This window comes from Neoarius graeffei, chromosome 20 (assembly GCF_027579695.1).
Source record: "Neoarius graeffei isolate fNeoGra1 chromosome 20, fNeoGra1.pri, whole genome shotgun sequence".
Classification (NCBI taxonomy): Eukaryota; Metazoa; Chordata; class Actinopteri; order Siluriformes; family Ariidae; genus Neoarius; species Neoarius graeffei.
The window spans coordinates 16,946,687-16,964,611 of NC_083588.1; the positions used below are offsets into that span (position 1 = coordinate 16,946,687).

A 17,925-nucleotide genomic window follows, 5' to 3' on the forward strand; every position below is an offset into this window, starting at 1 on the left:
AGATCCCTGCATGAACTGCAGCTTCAATCCTTGGGCAGTGAGGGCTGCTAGACTGGCTGAGGCAGAACAGCTGTTGGGGCATGTTCCATCACAAGAACAGTTGACTTTGGCCCAGTGATTGATCCCAGCCCAATCTGGGTAGTCAAAGCGTTGGGCTGCTGAGAGTGAGGGCACCTCCTCCAGGAAGAAGGCCAAGGAGTCCAAACCAAGGTGGACCAGCTGTCTGAGGAGCTTGACCAGATGAAATCCCTCCTCCTAGCCCTCGAGTCTGCAACTGGTGCAGTGGATGTGGAGGCTCCTGCTTCTCCTACAACCATGTTGGCTCAGGAGGATGAGATCCTCTCAGTGCTGGCTTTGGCCACTGAGTTTGGTGAATATGGGGCAGACAAGGTCTCCGAAAATGCAGCCTCCTGTGCCTCTGAGGTGAGCTCACATTCTTTGGCCCACAGTTCTGGGGAAGGTTCAGAGGGATAGCCTTGTGGGAGCCATTATTCATCCCGCCTGCAGCTGGATGCTCCACAAGCTCAGCCAACACTTATTTTTTCGCCATGTTCCAACCCCTGCCACCTTTTACCGCACCTCTGTCACATGAATACTTGAGGGAGTTGTCTGCATGCTGGAGGGATTCTAGAGGCCCTCTCTCATGCAACATCCAATGGCCAAACCCTGCCAGCCATGCAGGGTTTGGCTTGGGCTACATACCAGCGATTGAGCTGACTATAATTGCTCTCATGGTCTCTCCTGATGAGACCATGATGTTGAGGCCAGATGCAAGGTGTCCCTGCTCTCCAAGGCCTGTGATGCAGTGACACACATGGGGCACAAAGATAACTTACTATCACACCTAATGCTCACTCTCCCTGCTGGATCATGCTAGATGTTTCCATCCACAATTTTAGTAATGCATCTCTGCAGGCTTTTGTACTTGTGTCCAGAGAGCTTTTTGGCTGGCACAACTGTCCCTCACTGAGACATACAGGAGGACCCTCTGCAGTGTCCCATTGAAACCTGGTGAGCTGTTTGGGTCTGCTGATTTACAGGCACTTGAACACATGGTTCAAGCCAGGCAAATGAGACAGCAGTTTTCTGGGCTTCACAGGAGTGTGCCTCCTCACAGCAGGCCTAGGGGTCCTTTGGCTGCCACCCACTGCACTTACCCCAATGGTTACACTAGGTCTCAGTGCACAGCTCTGCAGCCTGCTCAGCAGGCAGCCCAGGAGTTTTGGGCACCTGCCCTCTAGAAGACATCAGGCCTTGGATGCTGTTGGTCACTCCCCACAGGACCTCTAGAGGCATGGGGGCGTTACCCAGCAGCAGCTCAGTTACTGGGCTGCGTCCACCATGGATACCTGGGTGACTTCCACCTTAACCCAAGGATATAAACTTCGGTTGTGACACAAGCTCCCCAACCTTTGGCCAGGTCAAGATGACCATGTATGACCCAGCAAAAGCCCCAACCTTGAGCCAGAAGTTGTCTGCACTCTTGGCCAAGGCTGCCATCGAGCCAGTAGACCGCCCCTGTTACTGTACAACCAGAGAGTTCTAGTCAGCCTAAGTTCTCGTAGAAAAGAATCCTCGACTTAAGGGGACTCGACAGGTTCCTGAAGTTCCACACGTTTAGTATTGTAGAGGTTGTATCTGTATAATTCTATGCTCAGGGAGTGTCCATCTCTGAGCCTTAAACAGTCTAACCTTGGGCTGAATGTTTTTACACCCACTCCTAGCCAGAATGGCAGATGTCTTTAAAGCTCTCGTTTTGTAAACAATCTCACCGTAGAACAGTGAATTTCAAAGTGTTTGTTTGGAGATGTCTATCGGGGAAGGATTATAAGGCTGAGCAGCAACTCTTGCTTCTCTGAGGTCATGGCTGATGTCCTTTCTGCTTTTACAGAGGTAGTCACACTTCATGATGAACTAGTCTTGTACTTTGTAACATCTAGCTGTTAATTACTCTTAATAATTGTGGAATGGAAGCAGGAATGGTGGTTGTATTTTCCCTCCTGTTGGTACCCGAGGTTGTTTGTTAATAGAAGTTGGTAAGGACTACGCAATTATTTAGACCCTGATTAATAAAAATATAGAATTGAAGGAGGATGCAACGCCGCCCCCCCGCCCCGTGACTGTGTATAGTCAGAGTTGCTATGATTCAGTTTTAGACATGGGGTTGTAATGCTTTATTTAGGAGTTTAGCATTATACAATAGCAGCTTTTAACAACAATTTAAAAAAAAAAAAAAGGATTAAATCATGGAATTTTTCAACTGGTGAAAAAAGAAAATTAAATAAATTAATATACCTCTATGAGGGCATAAACAAAATATTTATACATATAAAGTTAAGTGTGGCTACTGTTCCCATTTAATGCAATAAAACCGGGATAATGTGGTCTACAATTAATATTGGACCTGAATTAATTTAATGTGCTTGAAATTGGCCCAAGTGTGCATACATTCAGGGGCAGGGGAGAGAATGAGAACTAATCTGATCTATAGTCTTCAGGCCTGATCATTGTTTTTGTAACGGTCACCTATTAAAACTTGTCTAAAATGTTAATTCCATAGATAAAATTAAAAAATACATTTGATTTATGTTCATATCAAATATGTAATATGTCAAACTGTACAACAATTTGCAAATGTCACCCGACAAGCCATGATGAGAAAAATGGAAATGCGTAAAATAATCTGAATATTCCAGTTCCCTTTGGATACAACTGAGGTCAGCAGCAGCACAGCAACAGGCAGGAACAATTATCTCCCCCAACGTCACACAGCCAAGACAGAGAACAGTTTTTTTAAAAAAAGGCACACTGGCCACATAGACGGATTTATCACCATTCAAGATACGTACAAAAATATATATTTAACAGCATAATCTCTTGACTGAGCATCACTGACATTGCACAGCAGAATAACTCTTGACAACTCAAGAGTTGAATACAAATAGTCCTTACCTCATGCGTATGCAAGCATCACAGTTTTCAGCCTTTACAAAAAGAATTATTTAGAAAAAAAAAAAAAAAACCTCTTCAGTTTATTATAATACCATGGTCCAAAAAAACAGGATTGAATCCAGATTAGTCTAGCTTCACCAGGAACTAGGCAGTTCGGAAAAGTACCATTTTGTCTTAAACGGGTAAGGCACTTTGATGTGGGATGGCACCTCATGCAAGTAACACAGCTCAGGCACTGCAGGCCTGGACTGTACCAACTCAGAGAGAGGTGTCCATTCAGAATAGCAAAACCAATCCTGTTCTTTTACAGCACGCCATCTTCTTGGCTGGATGGAACGGAGAAGGCATTTTGCTCCTGTTGCACATGTTCAGTGCATTCAGGTAATATTGGAGAATCTAACGGTGGGGAAAAATCTGGGTCTAATGGCAGTTCTGAATGTATGAATGAAGAGGAGTCCTTTTGAATTGGCTCTGGGGGTTTGGCCTCAGGCTGTGTGTTAATGGTCCATGAAGGCAACTCTAAGATGTGGTAGTAGGGCAGAAATGAACGCTCGTGGGCACACAAGCGCATGGCCCCGTGTGTGTGGAGCAGCAGTTGAGGAAAGCGGGACGTGAAGTAGGAGATAAAGTCATCTGGAATTGAGCCCAGTGTCTCCTGAACCTCCTCGGGTAATTCACGGTAATGGTGCTTCTGTGGAAAAAGTACATTTTCAAGTAAATGTGCTAACATTGCTTAAGGTGGATGTGCAAGAGTAAGTGACCATAAAGCTACCTTGATAAAAAATAAAATATTGAACCTTGGCAATAATTAAAAATGTTGTGCAAATAAAACCATGCTACATATTCTCACTTGTGTGATTTTAGCCATGAAAGAATTTAAACAGCGAAATTAAAAATGACAAATTTACATACAGGGTTGATTAAAAAGCAATAAACTAAAGGACAATTATTCCACTTGCTTGTTTGTACACATGTAAATGCAGGTCACCACAAGACACAGGACAGCAGACTTGCCTTGTTTCTCATGGCCCGCAAAAGATCTCGAACAGAGCCGCCTTTGTAGGAGCGAAACTTGCGGAGATCTGTAAAAGGATTAGTTTACGTTAAAATATTTTCAGAAGAAAATGTTCTGCAAACACCAGCACGGACAGGTCTCTTAAAGACTGATTTTCAATAGATACATAATTACAATTACAGGGATGGCAACAGGAAAATTTTATTTCAGCTGAAACTCTGAATGGGGGGTTCCGCCCCCCTGAAGCTTTAGCCTTTTTAGCCTCTTCTACCTATTTTCTAGCCATTTTACATGTATATTGTGTGAAAAATACATGATAAAAATAAGTAAGTATCTAAAGTTATTCACCGACACAACGCAAGGGGGCGCGAAGTCGCTAGGAGTAGTTGGTGGGTGTGGTTAGTGGAGTGTTTATCCTCCGGTTACTTATAATGACTAGAACTTTTTTTTTTAATAATGACTAGAACTGGAGTCGTATAGATGTCCGTACTTCCTCAATCAACCGCTCTTCATGCTGCTCCATCTTCGCTCGTGTTTTTAAAAATGCCGGTCGTGAAAACAAACCAAACCGGGAAAGTAGGGAAGCGGAAGTGCGTGTACAGCGGATGTAGAGTGGACCAATCAGAGCCCTCTTGTTCATTGTTACACTCAATATAGAAGCTTCCGTTGTTAGCGAGACATGTGGTTTCGATACGATTTGACACTAATCTCGGTAGCAGCAATAAAAGTTAGGTACCTAACCCCCTCTAAAACTTTTCTCTACGGATTTAGACGTTCCACAAAAATGATAAAATTGAAATTCAAAACGGCGGATTTCCGCCATTCGGCGGAAAATTGCCATCCCTGCAATTAATTCAAGTCTTGATCTACAGTACCAGGCAAAGATTTGGACACCTGCTCATTCATAGATTTTTCTGTATTTTAACTATTTTCTACATTAGAGAACAATACCGAAGACATCAAAACTGACTCGTATTTTAGATTCTTCAAAGTAGCGAGTGTTTACCTTGATGACGCTTTGCACGCTATTGGCATTATCTTAACCAGCTTCATGAGGTAGTCACCTGGAATGCTTTTCAATTAACAGGTGCCTCGTCAAAAGTTAATTAGTGCAAGTTCTTTCCTTCTTCACACGAGAGATCAAATAGTAAATAATAATTAAACTAGATAGAACTCGACACCACCTGGCGACTTGTCCAGGGTGTACCCTGCCTTTCGCCCGTAGTCAGCTGGGATAGGCTCCAGCTTGCCTGCGACCCTGTAGAAGGATAAAGCGGCTAGAGATAATGAGATGAGATGAGATGAGATGAGAACTCGACGCCAATGGCGTCGATGGGGATGCCTCCGCCCGGTAGACTACACGCCTTATTGAGTTGTGACTTGGGGATGGACATTTGACCTCACAGTAATCTTGACCTGGTGAAATTACTTGTATCAGCCTTGGAGATATTGTGTTCAGAAGGTTTTCGGACAGACATTTGACCTCACAGTGACCTTGGCCTTAGACCTTTTGATCTCAAAATTTAAATCAGTTCATGTTTGTCCCAAAGCGCACAAATGGTGAAAGTTTGGTGAAATTCCTTTCATTAGCCTTTGAGATATCGCGTTCACAAGGTTGCGGGACGGACGCACGCACCCACGGACGGACAACCCGAAAACATAATGCCTCCTGCACCTTACGGTGGCGGAGGCATAAAAAAAGCCCTATTGCACAAACGTAGTAATCTATGTCGAAAACCGCTCAACTAAGTACAGAAAAACAACACTATTGAATTAGAAGGCATGTCCAAACTTTTGCCTGGAACTGTATAATAAATTTACCAAGATTACAGCACTGCAAACAGGGTTCCTACACTTTTACCAGTTCAAATTTCCAGATGTCAGAGTACATTTTTCAGACCATACTTGATGCCATCATACAAATAAGTAGATGCTTGTTTTTAAATAAATGTTTAAAATCCAACTGTTAATATGCATGTTACATTGAGTAAGTTAGCATGTTGCAAAATTTCTAATGGCTCTCTGTGGCAAGGTCCTGTAGCTCAGACAAATCAATTAACACCAAACCCAGACAAGTTCAATGCAGCGCTGTTCTGTTTTTGCCATTCAGATCTGAAAAACTAAACTGATCCCTTCTACCTGTAACAGTAACCAGAGGGATGTTGATAAAAAGGGGACAGAAGTGCACTGACTTTTTGCTTCACTGAATATCAGATGAAGTAAAACTAGTTTAATAATTGACTTATTCATAGTTATTTGTTGAACAAATTAATCATACATTAAAAGAAATGTATTTTGAAAACTGGACAGCACCAGGAATAAAACGTAAAATCACTGGTCATAAAAAGTTTAGAACACTTCTCCCCCCTTTGTCTTTTTATGTCTTTCCTTCTGTCATAGGCACATACAGACCATCATGCAAATACATGCAAACACACAGGAAACAAGCTGCAGCCTGCTGCAAAAGACTGGTTGAGTGACGCAGGCATCCATACATACAGTGGGGCAAAAAAGTATTTAGTCAGCCACCAATTGTGCAAGTTCTCCCACTTAAAAGATGAGAGAGGCCTGTAATTTTCATCATAGGTACACTTCAACTATGAGAGACAGAATGGGGGGGGGGAAGAATCCAGGAAATCACATTGTAGGATTTTTAATGAATTAATTGGTAAATTCCTCGGTAAAATAAGTATTTGGTCACCTACAAACAAGCAAGATTTCTGGCTCTCACAGACCTGTAACTTCTTTAAGAGGCTCCTCTGTCCTCCACTTGTTACCTGTATTAATGGCACCTGTTTGAACTCGTTATCAGTATAAAAGACACCTGTTCACAGCCTCAAACAGTCACACTCCAAACTCCACTATGGCCAAGACCAAAGAGCTGCCAGGGACTCAAATCCTGCAGTGCCAGACGTGTCCCCCTGCTTAAGCCAGTACATGTCCAGGCCCATCTGAAGTTTGCTAGAGAGCATTTGGATAATCCAGAAGAGGATTAGGAGAATGTCATATGGTCAGATGAAACCAAAATAGAACTTTTTGGTAAAAACTCAACTTGTGTTTGGAGGAGAAAGAATGCTGAGTTGCATCCAAAGAACACCATACCTACTGGGGGTGGAAACATCATGCTTTGGGGCTGTTTTTCTGCAAAGGGACCAGGACGACTGATCCGTGTAAAGGAAAGAATGAATGGGGCCATGTATCGTGAGATTTTGAGTGAAAACCTCCTTCCATCAGCAAGGGCATTGAAGATGAAACGTGGCTGGGTCTTTCAGCATGACAATGATCCCAAACACACCGCCCGGGCAACGAAGGAGTGGCTTCGTAAGAAGCATTTCAAGGTCCTGGAGTGGCCTAGCCAGTCTCCAGATCTCAACCCCATAGAAAATCTTTGGAGGGAGTTGAAAGTCCGTGTTGCCCAGCGACAGCCCCAAAACCAGAGCCGTCCCATAGGCTGTGCGAACTGTGCAACTGCACAGGGCCTCGCGCCACTAGGGGGCCTCGCGCCTTAAATCTTGCTGTGTTTGGTTTTTTTAAAAAAATTTTTTTTTTTAAATAAATACATTAGTTATGTATGATTTTGTATCAATGAGATGTCACATAAAATCAAACAAACAAATAAAAAACAAATCCAAACAAAGCGAGTTTTTCATTGTCATTACGTAATGCGTCCTCACTGAAGACGGGAGAGGAGGAAAGTTAAAGCGGGGGAAAGTAAACATGTCGACGGCAAGAGAACGCGACCGATTTCGCAAGCATGAATCGGGTGCTGAGAAGTGGAAAAAATTTAAAATTTTACGCATGGTGAGTCCATCTCATCTGTTCCGGTTAGTGTTGTAAATAAGTTAAATAATAAGTAAAATGAGTTGTGTATAGTTGTGATTAATAAATGTATATAATGAATGAAAAGTGTCCTAATCTGCTTGTTTAAAATGTCAAGATGCTAAAAATAAAGTGACTGAACTGACTTGATGTACTGTAACCACTCGTTGCACAGTTGATTTTTTTCCTTTGAAATAAATAGCAAAAAGTCATAGCTGAGACTATGTGCATGATTATGCTGTATTATTCTACTTGATAAAACGTATTGCAGCGAGATTATGCGTGCAATAGAACTAGAATAGTTGCATCCGTGCGACTGTTATTCATGCGCAATTACGCATCCATGTCAAAGATTAGGGCCTCGCATTTCAAGTTCACACAGGGCCTCGCACCCCCCCTGCGACGGCCCTGCCCAAAACATCACTGCTCTAGAGAAGATCTGCATGGAGGAATGGGCCAAAATACCAGCAACAGTGTGTGAAAACCTTGTGAAGACTTACAGAAAACGTTTGACCTCTGTCATTGCCAACAAAGGGTATATAACAAAGTATTGAGGTGAACTTTTGTTATTGACCAAATACTTATTTTCCACCATAATTTGCAAATAAATTCTTTAAAAAAAATCAGACAGACAATGTGATTTTCTGGATTTTTTTTCTCATTTTGTCTCTCATAGTTGAGGTATACCTATGATGAAAATTACAGGCCTCTCTCATCTTTTTAAGTGGGAGAACTTGCACAACTGGTGACTGACTAAATACTTTTTTGCCCCACTGTACGTTCAAACCTAAAGATGAGACATCGTAGTCAGACACATCAAGCTAAGAAGTCTTGTGCGAGTGCACCACACACACACACACACACACACACACACACACACGCGCGCGCACAAGTAAAGACAACCATGTTCTCGCACATCTGTTCCAACTAACACACACACCAAGCACTTGCCATCGTTCACACCAGCAAAACTTACACCTTTATTTATTTATTTTAAAGTTCTGCATAGATATGATGTAGCCCAACGTGGTAAATGTCAGACACCACAGAAATCCATCCATAACCGCTTATCCTGTGCAGGGTCGTGGGCAAGCTGGAGCCTATCCCAGCTGACTATGGGCAAGAGGCAGGGTACACCCTGGACAAGTCGCCAGATCATCGCAGGGCTGAGATAAACTACCATTCACACCTACGGTCAATTTAGAGCCACCAATTAGCCTAACCTGCATGTCTTTGGACTGTGGGGGGAAACATGCAAACTCCACACAGAAAGCCCCCCCCCATCAGCCACTAGGCTCAAACCCAGAACCTTCTTGCTATCCGCTACACCACCGTGCTGCCCACCACAGAACTCACCTCAGACTAGGGCTGTGCATCGAATATACTCGATATATCGCCGAAAATTCTGTGTGCGATACATAAAATTATTATATCGTAACTATCGAGTATTTTATGGTCATCTTCCGACTTGCATTCGTTTCGTGTTTGTTTAAAACATTTTCCGGTGGTTTTCTCCCTGTCCCTCAGGCAGTAACGTGAGAGGCTGCTTAAGGGTAAAAAATACAATAACGTCACGCACTCGCCAACCAATCCCGGGCGACATCTCGGTGCTGAAAGGAACTTCCGGGAAGATTTTCTAGTTTCGGTTGTGTTGCCAGATTGGGCGGTTTTAAGTGCGTTTTGGCGGGTTTTGAACATATTTTGGGCTGGAAAACGTCAGCAGTATCTGGCAACACTGCCGGCGGGAAGATTTCCTAGTTCCGGTTTACAGCGCTGACTCAGTTCGTGCAAATCGCTGATTTTGCATAGGCTGCCGTGTAAGCTCTGTCAATTTCAGCGACAAATTAAAAATGGAAGCGGACGAATTGGTTCCTAAAAGAACTAGTAAGGGGTCAGTCATCTGGCATTTTTTTGGATATCGCGAGGAGGACGTGGAACAGCAAATGCCAGTTTGTAAAGTGTGCAAAAAAAAAAAAAAACTGTCATCACAAAAGGCAGCAGCCGGAATTATACACATCTGAGAGGCAGAGCCAGAAAACATTCAGTTCAAAAGTGTGCAAAGAGAAAAATTATGTTTTGCAGATCTCTCTCTTCTCTCCCTCTATCTCTCTCTCTCTTTATTGTGAATGTTCCAGTGGTTCTCAGTAGTCAGGTTAATAGCTTGGAGATCTATTTTTTAAAATAATTTAATGAATGAGCACTTTTCTTATTTAGGCTAAATGTCTTTCTCTGTGTTGAGCTTGCACTTTATTGGTTTGAGCTCTGAGCAGCTCTGTATTGTGTTGCCCCTTTGTTGCAGTTTTCAAGATTGTTTGTGCCACATCTTTGTTGAATAAAAATAGTCTTATTTCAATTCAATTGTGATTAATCACTAACATGACAATTTAAAATGTGTTGTTGAAAACCACCTGTAAAGTTAACCAAGAATGTTATTTAATCTGCAGGGATTGTAATGAAAACAGTAAAGAGTAAAAGTTAGATTTCATGGGGTCCTTTAGAGGAGATTTCAGTATATCGAGATATATATCGTATATCGTGAAATGGAGAAAATGTATCGGGATATTCATTTTTTCCCATATCGCACAGCCCTACCTCAGACATATCGCACGCACGTCGTGCCTTGCTTAATTTTATATTTTAGAAAAGAAAGGAGGGGCAATTGTCTGGAAACAAACATTTTTTTCCATACCTATCCAAACCCAAAAATTACCAAGATGAAATTCTATACTGCGTAGGAACCCTGTACGAAGTAACATGTACTTTATATCTAAGTAATAAAACGCAAACCCACACCTGTTTGTAAAGGCACAGTGATATGTTCCCTCCAGTCTCCTTTCACCACGGCCCGCCCTCCTCTTTCCAACTGCCTCACGATCATTCCATCTAGTGGCTCCTTCTCTATCCGGTCACTCATGTCCTAGGAGAAAAATGCATTGGGTTTACTTTCCATTAAGCACCACGAAATATCAGGACTCATAGCATTAGATCTGTGTAAATACGATTCCATATTAACGATCAGTAATCTTATAAATTCTATATCGACCATGCTAATATGGTCCTTTACATTGTAACCTCTAAAATTTGCCCTTTTAAGTCCGCAGAGTAACAGTGTCAAGTTGCCCATGATGCCTGGAACAAAATGCCACCCGTTTTCCTTATATATATATATATATATAAATATATATATATATATATATATATATATATATATATATATATATATATATATATATATATATATTCCTCTAGAAATACAAAGTGGAATTAATTCAATAAAGAGAAAAAAAAACAGACATTGATCTAGTATCATATCTTCAAAGAAGAAATTACAGTTGCCCCCAATGAAAATGCTTTTCTTCAGTAAGTAAATCAGTATACTCCACATTCCTAAAGAGAACATCATATTGCACTGGTTTTGCTGTTCAGTACCTGGAAGAACTGTAGCTGTTTTTCAAGGATCCAGAAAAAGGGATGTTTGAGCACTTGTTCTGCTGACGGCCTCTTCTTGGGCTCCACGCTCAGCATCTGCTCGATCAGGTTCATGGCCACAATACCTTCTGCAGAAGACCAAATTTGTCTCTTAATACAAATCATCTACCACGAGCTGCTTTGTTAAGAGTAGAGAAATTATTCCAATCTATCATAATGGCTAGTTCATTTTGATGAACAAAAGATAATGGGTATGCACAGGAAATATGGAGGAGGACACACCATGCTTGTCTGGCTGTAAGTAGTCCAGTGAACAGACTCCCAGGAGAATGTTGGCTTGCCGCTGTAGGGACTTTCCAAATGGATGACAGCCCTGCGACACCACGTAGTAAAACACGCACCCAGCAGAAAAGATGTCCACTTTGCACGTCTGGAAGTGAGAAAAGCCATGGATGAGTGACTACAGTCATTACACTACTTCACTTTATACCACAGTGATCCTGAATGCTTAATTCTAACTGGTTTCAGGTATATATTAACATGCTTATTCTCTTACGATACTGGTTCTGTAGTAACGACTTGCAAAGGGACCTTCGACATAAACTGAAAACGTGTAAGTGTTGGTATGATAAAATTTGGCATTTTTGAAAGGACTCTCTGGTATCAAATCTTTCTAACAGTAAGAAGTAAAGGCTATACATTTTCTGCCACATCTTTGTGGTTTCTCAGCAGATTGATGTGGGGTTTTTTTTTCGTCTTATTAACATCAAGAAATACTGAGAGAGAGGCGGGCAAGATAACAGGATCGAACTTTGTACGTGGACAGGTAAAATGTGTATTGTGTTGAGCCTGTACTCGCTGATGAAATTTATGGTACAAGTGGTATAAGAGGGCCAAAACATCAATCCGTCATCCATTATCTTCACCGTTTATCTGTCAGGGTCAGAGGGAAGCTGGAGCCAATCCTAGATGACTTTGGGCGAGAGGCGGGGTACGAACAACCATTTACACTCCCATTCACACCTGTGGGGAATGGTCAAGCATGGTCAGTGACATGCTGCCTCCTTCATGGGCTGTTCCAGCATTGATAATCGATAGCAATGCACAGTTATTGGTTTGTCCAATTGTCTGGGCTGCAGTGGACTGGTCGCTGACCTCGTGTTGCAAACATCAGTCTAAGATAACACATTATCAACCGATCTGCTCATAAGAAATAAAAGTTACACTTATTCAATCTGATCTTTGGCTGGATTGAGTCAAAGTTTAAAAAAAAAAAAGGGGGGGGCACTGTTCATCAGTATCGCAGTTCTCAAGATTGAACCAAATCGCTGTCCTGAATCATAAACTGAATCATCCGAAGCGCATAAAGTCTGCGTGCCATCTAGTAACAAGTTTTACCTCCAAATAGCCCAAACTACAACCCAAATATATCCCTATATTCCCTAATGGGATGTCAGACAGATTTTATCCTGTTTACGGTGGGCGTTCCCACCGCGAAAGAGAAACCAATCGAAACCGAAAGAGTGAAAGTGATTATCATGGCATTACCATCCATGTCTGAAATCGCTCACTCGTTCACTACTCCCTATATAGGGAATTACTATATAGGTGAGCTCATTGGTAAAATGAAATAAATGTTTTCGGACGCTAGTCTGTCACGCTGTTATTTACGTCATTACTGTCGCACAATTAAAATGTGCCAGATCAGTCGGCTGGTGGGTTTTCAAAATAATAAGTACATGCATGCATTTTTGTGATAAATCCATATTATACTGAGTGCATTTCCCACATTAATCAATACAAAGTACCTGCATCTTTCAGTTCTTTTAAATCAAGGCTGAATACTTTCTTCTTTGCCGCTGTCTTTTATTAAATCACATTTGAGACGGAACTCGATTTCTTTCAGCGCAACCACAATGCATGATGGGATATATTGCTTTGGTTAGTGACCATCGGTTGTACACTACTTTTTGCGATGCATTGTGGGATACTTTGAGTGCACTATATAAGGTGTAATAATCCTATCCTTTCAGACAGCACTACAAAATGGCCAACTCACTATATAGTGCCCTATATAGTGAGTAGGAGTGATTTCGGACACAGGGCACGTGAATAGTCTTTTACAAATGTGAAAGTGTGCGCTCCGGTGTGACCGAGTAAGGTGACAAGTTTTGTGTTTCATCTAATTTAGGTAATTTAAAAACTAATACAGTGGGGCAAAAAAGTATTTAGTCAGCCACCAATTGTGCAAGTTCTCCCATTTAAAAAGATGAGAGAGGCCTGTAATTTTCATCATAGTTACACTTCAACTATGAGAGACAGAATGGGGAGAAAGAATCCAGGAAATCACATTGTAGGATTTTTAATGAATTAATTGGTAAATTCCTCGGTAAAATAAATATTTGGTCACCTACAAACAAGCAAGATTTCTGGCTCTCACAGACCTGTAACAACTTCTTTAAGAGGCTCCTCTGTCCTCCACTCGTTACCTGTATTAATGGCACCTGTTTGAACTCGTTATCAGTATAAAAGACACCTGTCCACAACCTCAAACAGTCACACTCCAAACTCCACTATGGCCAAGACCAAAGAGCTGTCAAAGGACACCAGAAACAAAATTGTAGACCTGCACCAGGCTGGGAAGACTGAATCTGCAATAGGTAAGCAGCTTGGTGTGAAGAAATCAACTGTGGGAGCAATTATTAGAAAATGGAAGACATACAAGACCACTGATAATCTCCCTTGATTTGGGGCTCAACGCAAGATCTCACCCCGTGGGGCCAAAATGATCACAAGAACGGTGAGCAAAAATCCCAGAACCCCACGGGGGGACCTAGTGAATGACCTTCAGAGAGCTGGGACCAAAGTAACAAAGGCTACCATCAGTAACACACTATGCCGCCAGGGACTCAAATCCTGCAGTGCCAGACGTGTCCCCCTACTTAAGCCAGTACATGTCCAGGCCCATCTGAAGTTTGCTAGAGAGCATTTGGATGATCCAGAAGAGGATTGGGAGAATGTCTATGGTCAGTTGAAACCAAAATAGAACTTTTGGGTAAAAACTCAACTTCTTGTGTTTGGAGGAGAAAGAATGCTGAGTTGCATCCAAAGAACACCATACCTACTGTGAAGCATGGGGGTGGAAACATCATGCTTTGGGGCTGTTTTTCTGCAAAGGGACCAGGACGACTGATCCGTGTAAAGGAAAGAATGAATGGGGCCATGTATCGTGAGATTTTGAGTGAAAACCTCCTTCCATCAGCAAGGGCATTGAAGATGAAACGTGGCTGGGTCTTTCAGCATGACAATGATCCCAAACACACCGCCCGGGCAATGAAGGAGTGGCTTCGTAAGAAGCATTTCAAGGTCCTGGAGTGGCCTAGCCAGTCTCCAGATCTCAACCCCATAGAAAATCTTTGGAGGGAGTTGAAAGTCCATGTTGCCCAGCGACTACAATAGGTCATTCACACCCTTTTATGTAAATTCTTAATGTTATCTTATTTTTTTTAATTAAAAATAGTTGATCATTTGTACATGTGCATGTAACAAGTACTTATGAGACATTGAAATTAACTTAAGATTTATATTATGTTTTGGGGTTTTTTTGTAGTGAGAAGTATAATTAAATTGCAGATCCAGTAGGATCTGCACCTCTGTATAAACGAAATATATTTATCATATTGAAATGTTTTTAACTCTTGAGAATTTCTTTTTGCAGTTGTGTCGCAGAAATTTTATTCTTAGTGCTATTTTGAATTTATGTTTGAAAGTTTTAAGTGAAAGTTTACAAGTGAAATTATAAACATTCTTCTAAAGCATCACTTTTGTGTTATTTTCTGTGGGTCTCTGTATGGATACAATATCCAGGAATGAGAATTTTCAGCTAAAAATCTGATTTGAGCAGACTTCCCTTTCCAGGGTTTCCCATACATAGACCATTGTGTGGCACAGCACCACACAATGGATTCCTATCGCCACACAATCAGACTCGCGATTTTGAAAAAAAAAATTCCGTTGCATATCATTCTGTTCATTCATAGTGCTCTTTCTTCTCGTTCACGCGCGCGCACACAAAGACAGACGGAGAGGTGTGCTAATTAAAAATAACCAGGGATGAGAATTTTCTGCCGATCGGCGGATTTCCGACTTTTTCTGACCAAAATGATCGTTTTTGAGATTGATCTAAACCCATTGAGAAATTCTCGGGGGTGTATGGTTAACGATCTGTGGTCACCTTATAACGCAGACATCCCAAGTGTCCCGGAAGTTCTGGGAGTCTCCCGCATATTGATAGCGGCTCCCTGATGCCCGCACATTGGAGAATATCTCCCGGAATCTAGAGCAAGCGCGTGCACGCGAAACATTAATGTCTGCATCGCGCATATGACGGAGTGCGCGAGGGAGCGCGAGAGAGAGCGCATGCTAGACAAAGAGCATCCTGATTGGGTTACTCAGCAAAATAAGCCAATCAGCTTTCAGTGTGGGCGGGCTTCTCTTTTCTCGAGGACCGGAGTTTTCAGTTGAGTCAGTGCAGCCTACAGGATCGGCATGGCAGAGAGAGAGAGAACGCGCGCCCCAAAAAAACAAAGTACAAAACCCACTTCACCTCAGATTACACAAACGAATCTCCCTGTCTAATAAGGGTCAACAATAATGACAGTTTCGCGCGATGTACTGTTTGCAACAGTGGTTTCAGCATTGCCCATGGTGGCTTAAATGATTGTAAAGGACATGTTGAGGTGAGGAGTGTCATTTCATGTGCATCATATTTAGGTCTACAACAGGCTGGCATGAAAAGACCAAACTTATTGAAGATTTCCGTAAAGTAACAATGTATGAATATACATCATATCACATATATCAAATACACGTCATATATAAGTGTGTATCTTTTTATAAATGGGGTTAGCTTATCTAATGTAGCATGTTGGGGAGAATCATAGTATCATATCTATATTTCTGATAACATTTTAGGTATGATACCGTGTATAACTCTCCTACTTATTGCTCATTTCATAGGGGAACGGGCAGACCCGTTGCAACAAGGTAGGCAGACTTGGCAATTGCCTAGGGCCCCAGCCCTCGAAGGGCCCCCGCTGCTGAACGACTGGTTATGTATTCAAAGTGCAATGACAGTCTGTTGTCAACCCCTCAATGCCCATCTCCGTCCAGTCAAGTGGTTGCAGAGCTCCGCGGCAAAAAAAAAAAAACTAAATCAAATATGAAGCGAAATTACCCCTCAGGGAGCCAGAAGAGAAAGAAGAAAAGGGAAGAGGAAGACAGAAAAAAACAAGACACTGGTAAGTGAGAATGTACACACTCATTAATACCAAGCGGGTCGACAAGCAAATTTGGTAGCTAGCTTACGTTAATGGTAGTTATCTTGTAGACAGTGTTTATAACAGTGATGTAAACGTTGTCATGCACAACAAGCTTACAAACTTGCAAGGACTGGCTAAAAATTCTAATATGTGCCACACAAATAGGTGAAAGACTGTCAACTTCTCCCAGATTAACTTATTGTGTTTATCAAAATCATATCGTATATTTTGTCTATTCTTGTGTTCAATTGGGTTTGATAATTATTTATAATAATGTAAAGAGTTCATTTATTAAGTAAAAATCGTAAGAATGATTACAATATGTGTGATGTTTATTTATTAAGTCTTAAGTGGGTAGGCGGCCATAAGGCCTTTCGTCGAGGGGGGATAATTATGGGCCCCAGATCCCCCTTTGCCTAGGGCCCCCAAATAGCTTGAAACGGGTCTGGGGATGGGGGGGAATTGATGGCATGTGCCGCGCGGGAGCGTCTGCCCAAACTTTAGGCTGAGATGAACTTATAGTTTTTGATTTAAAAAAAATCCAATATGTAATGCCCATTGTACATGCCTGTTCTTTAATTCAAAATCACCATCTTGATCTTCAGATTGACCATATGGTATCTGTATTACATTACACAGCATCCTGTCCAGATAAAACCTAGTTAGTTCACACAACAGTTGAAAGGGAAGTGATAAGTGATGTTGAATGTTGCCTGCTTAATATGCAAGACCTCCTGCTACCATGATAACATCAGAAGAAAGCTTAAGAGAATTATATGACAGAACTTTTTTCTGGTTTGCACTTCATTGTAAAGGATTAGAGTATTCAAAGACATGAATAGCTAAAATGCAGAAATATAATACTGTAGAGCTCGTTTATATTAAAAGGTGCATTGATTTTTTGAAATCATCAAATGTGAATTGATTAAAAACAAGTATCTTGTACCATATTAATCATTTTCACCTGGGAGTCCACCAAGAAGGGGAATTTATTTCCAAATACATTGCAGCTTTTTGCTGATAAAATTAATGGTTTTGGGGTAAAAAAAAAGAAGCCAAAAATCATCAGCTCCCTGCCCCTGGGCCCCACTGGGTGCCTGCAGCCCCCAAACCCCTGGCTTTTTTCAGACTTTAATATTTTTCATTCTCATCCCTGAATAACGCAGCCTTCCCGATTCGCCTTCCGACCCCTTATTTTAAAAGGTAGCCTACGTCGTGCTTGTGATGAGCTTTATCATAGCCTTCTTGGCTTACAGGAAACGGACATCCCTGAGTCAGGCTGTAAACCAATTTTGATGCAGACAGTAGCAGCTTGACGCGAGGAACCGACCTTATTGCATTATCCCGTTTATCCTGCTTCAGCATTCATGCAAGTTTATTAATAATGGC

General features: G+C 41.7%; 1 protein-coding gene across 1 annotated transcript in view; it reads right to left on the reverse strand.

The window, feature by feature from the left end:
• Positions 1 to 2,217: 2,217 nt before the first annotated feature.
• Positions 2,218 to 17,925, reverse strand: part of LOC132869197 (serine/threonine-protein kinase/endoribonuclease IRE1-like) — a 17,401-nt gene continuing 1,693 nt past the window's right edge. Inside the window, exons 2-6 of the mRNA XM_060902531.1 lie at positions 11,498 to 11,645; positions 11,216 to 11,343; positions 10,580 to 10,703; positions 3,967 to 4,034; positions 2,218 to 3,643 (exon numbers count right to left, since the gene is read on the reverse strand). Of these exons, the coding sequence (XP_060758514.1) occupies positions 3,257 to 3,643; positions 3,967 to 4,034; positions 10,580 to 10,703; positions 11,216 to 11,329 (693 nt within the window). The 5' untranslated portion in view covers positions 11,330 to 11,343; positions 11,498 to 11,645 and the 3' untranslated portion in view covers positions 2,218 to 3,256. The remainder of the gene's footprint in view (positions 3,644 to 3,966; positions 4,035 to 10,579; positions 10,704 to 11,215; positions 11,344 to 11,497; positions 11,646 to 17,925) is intronic.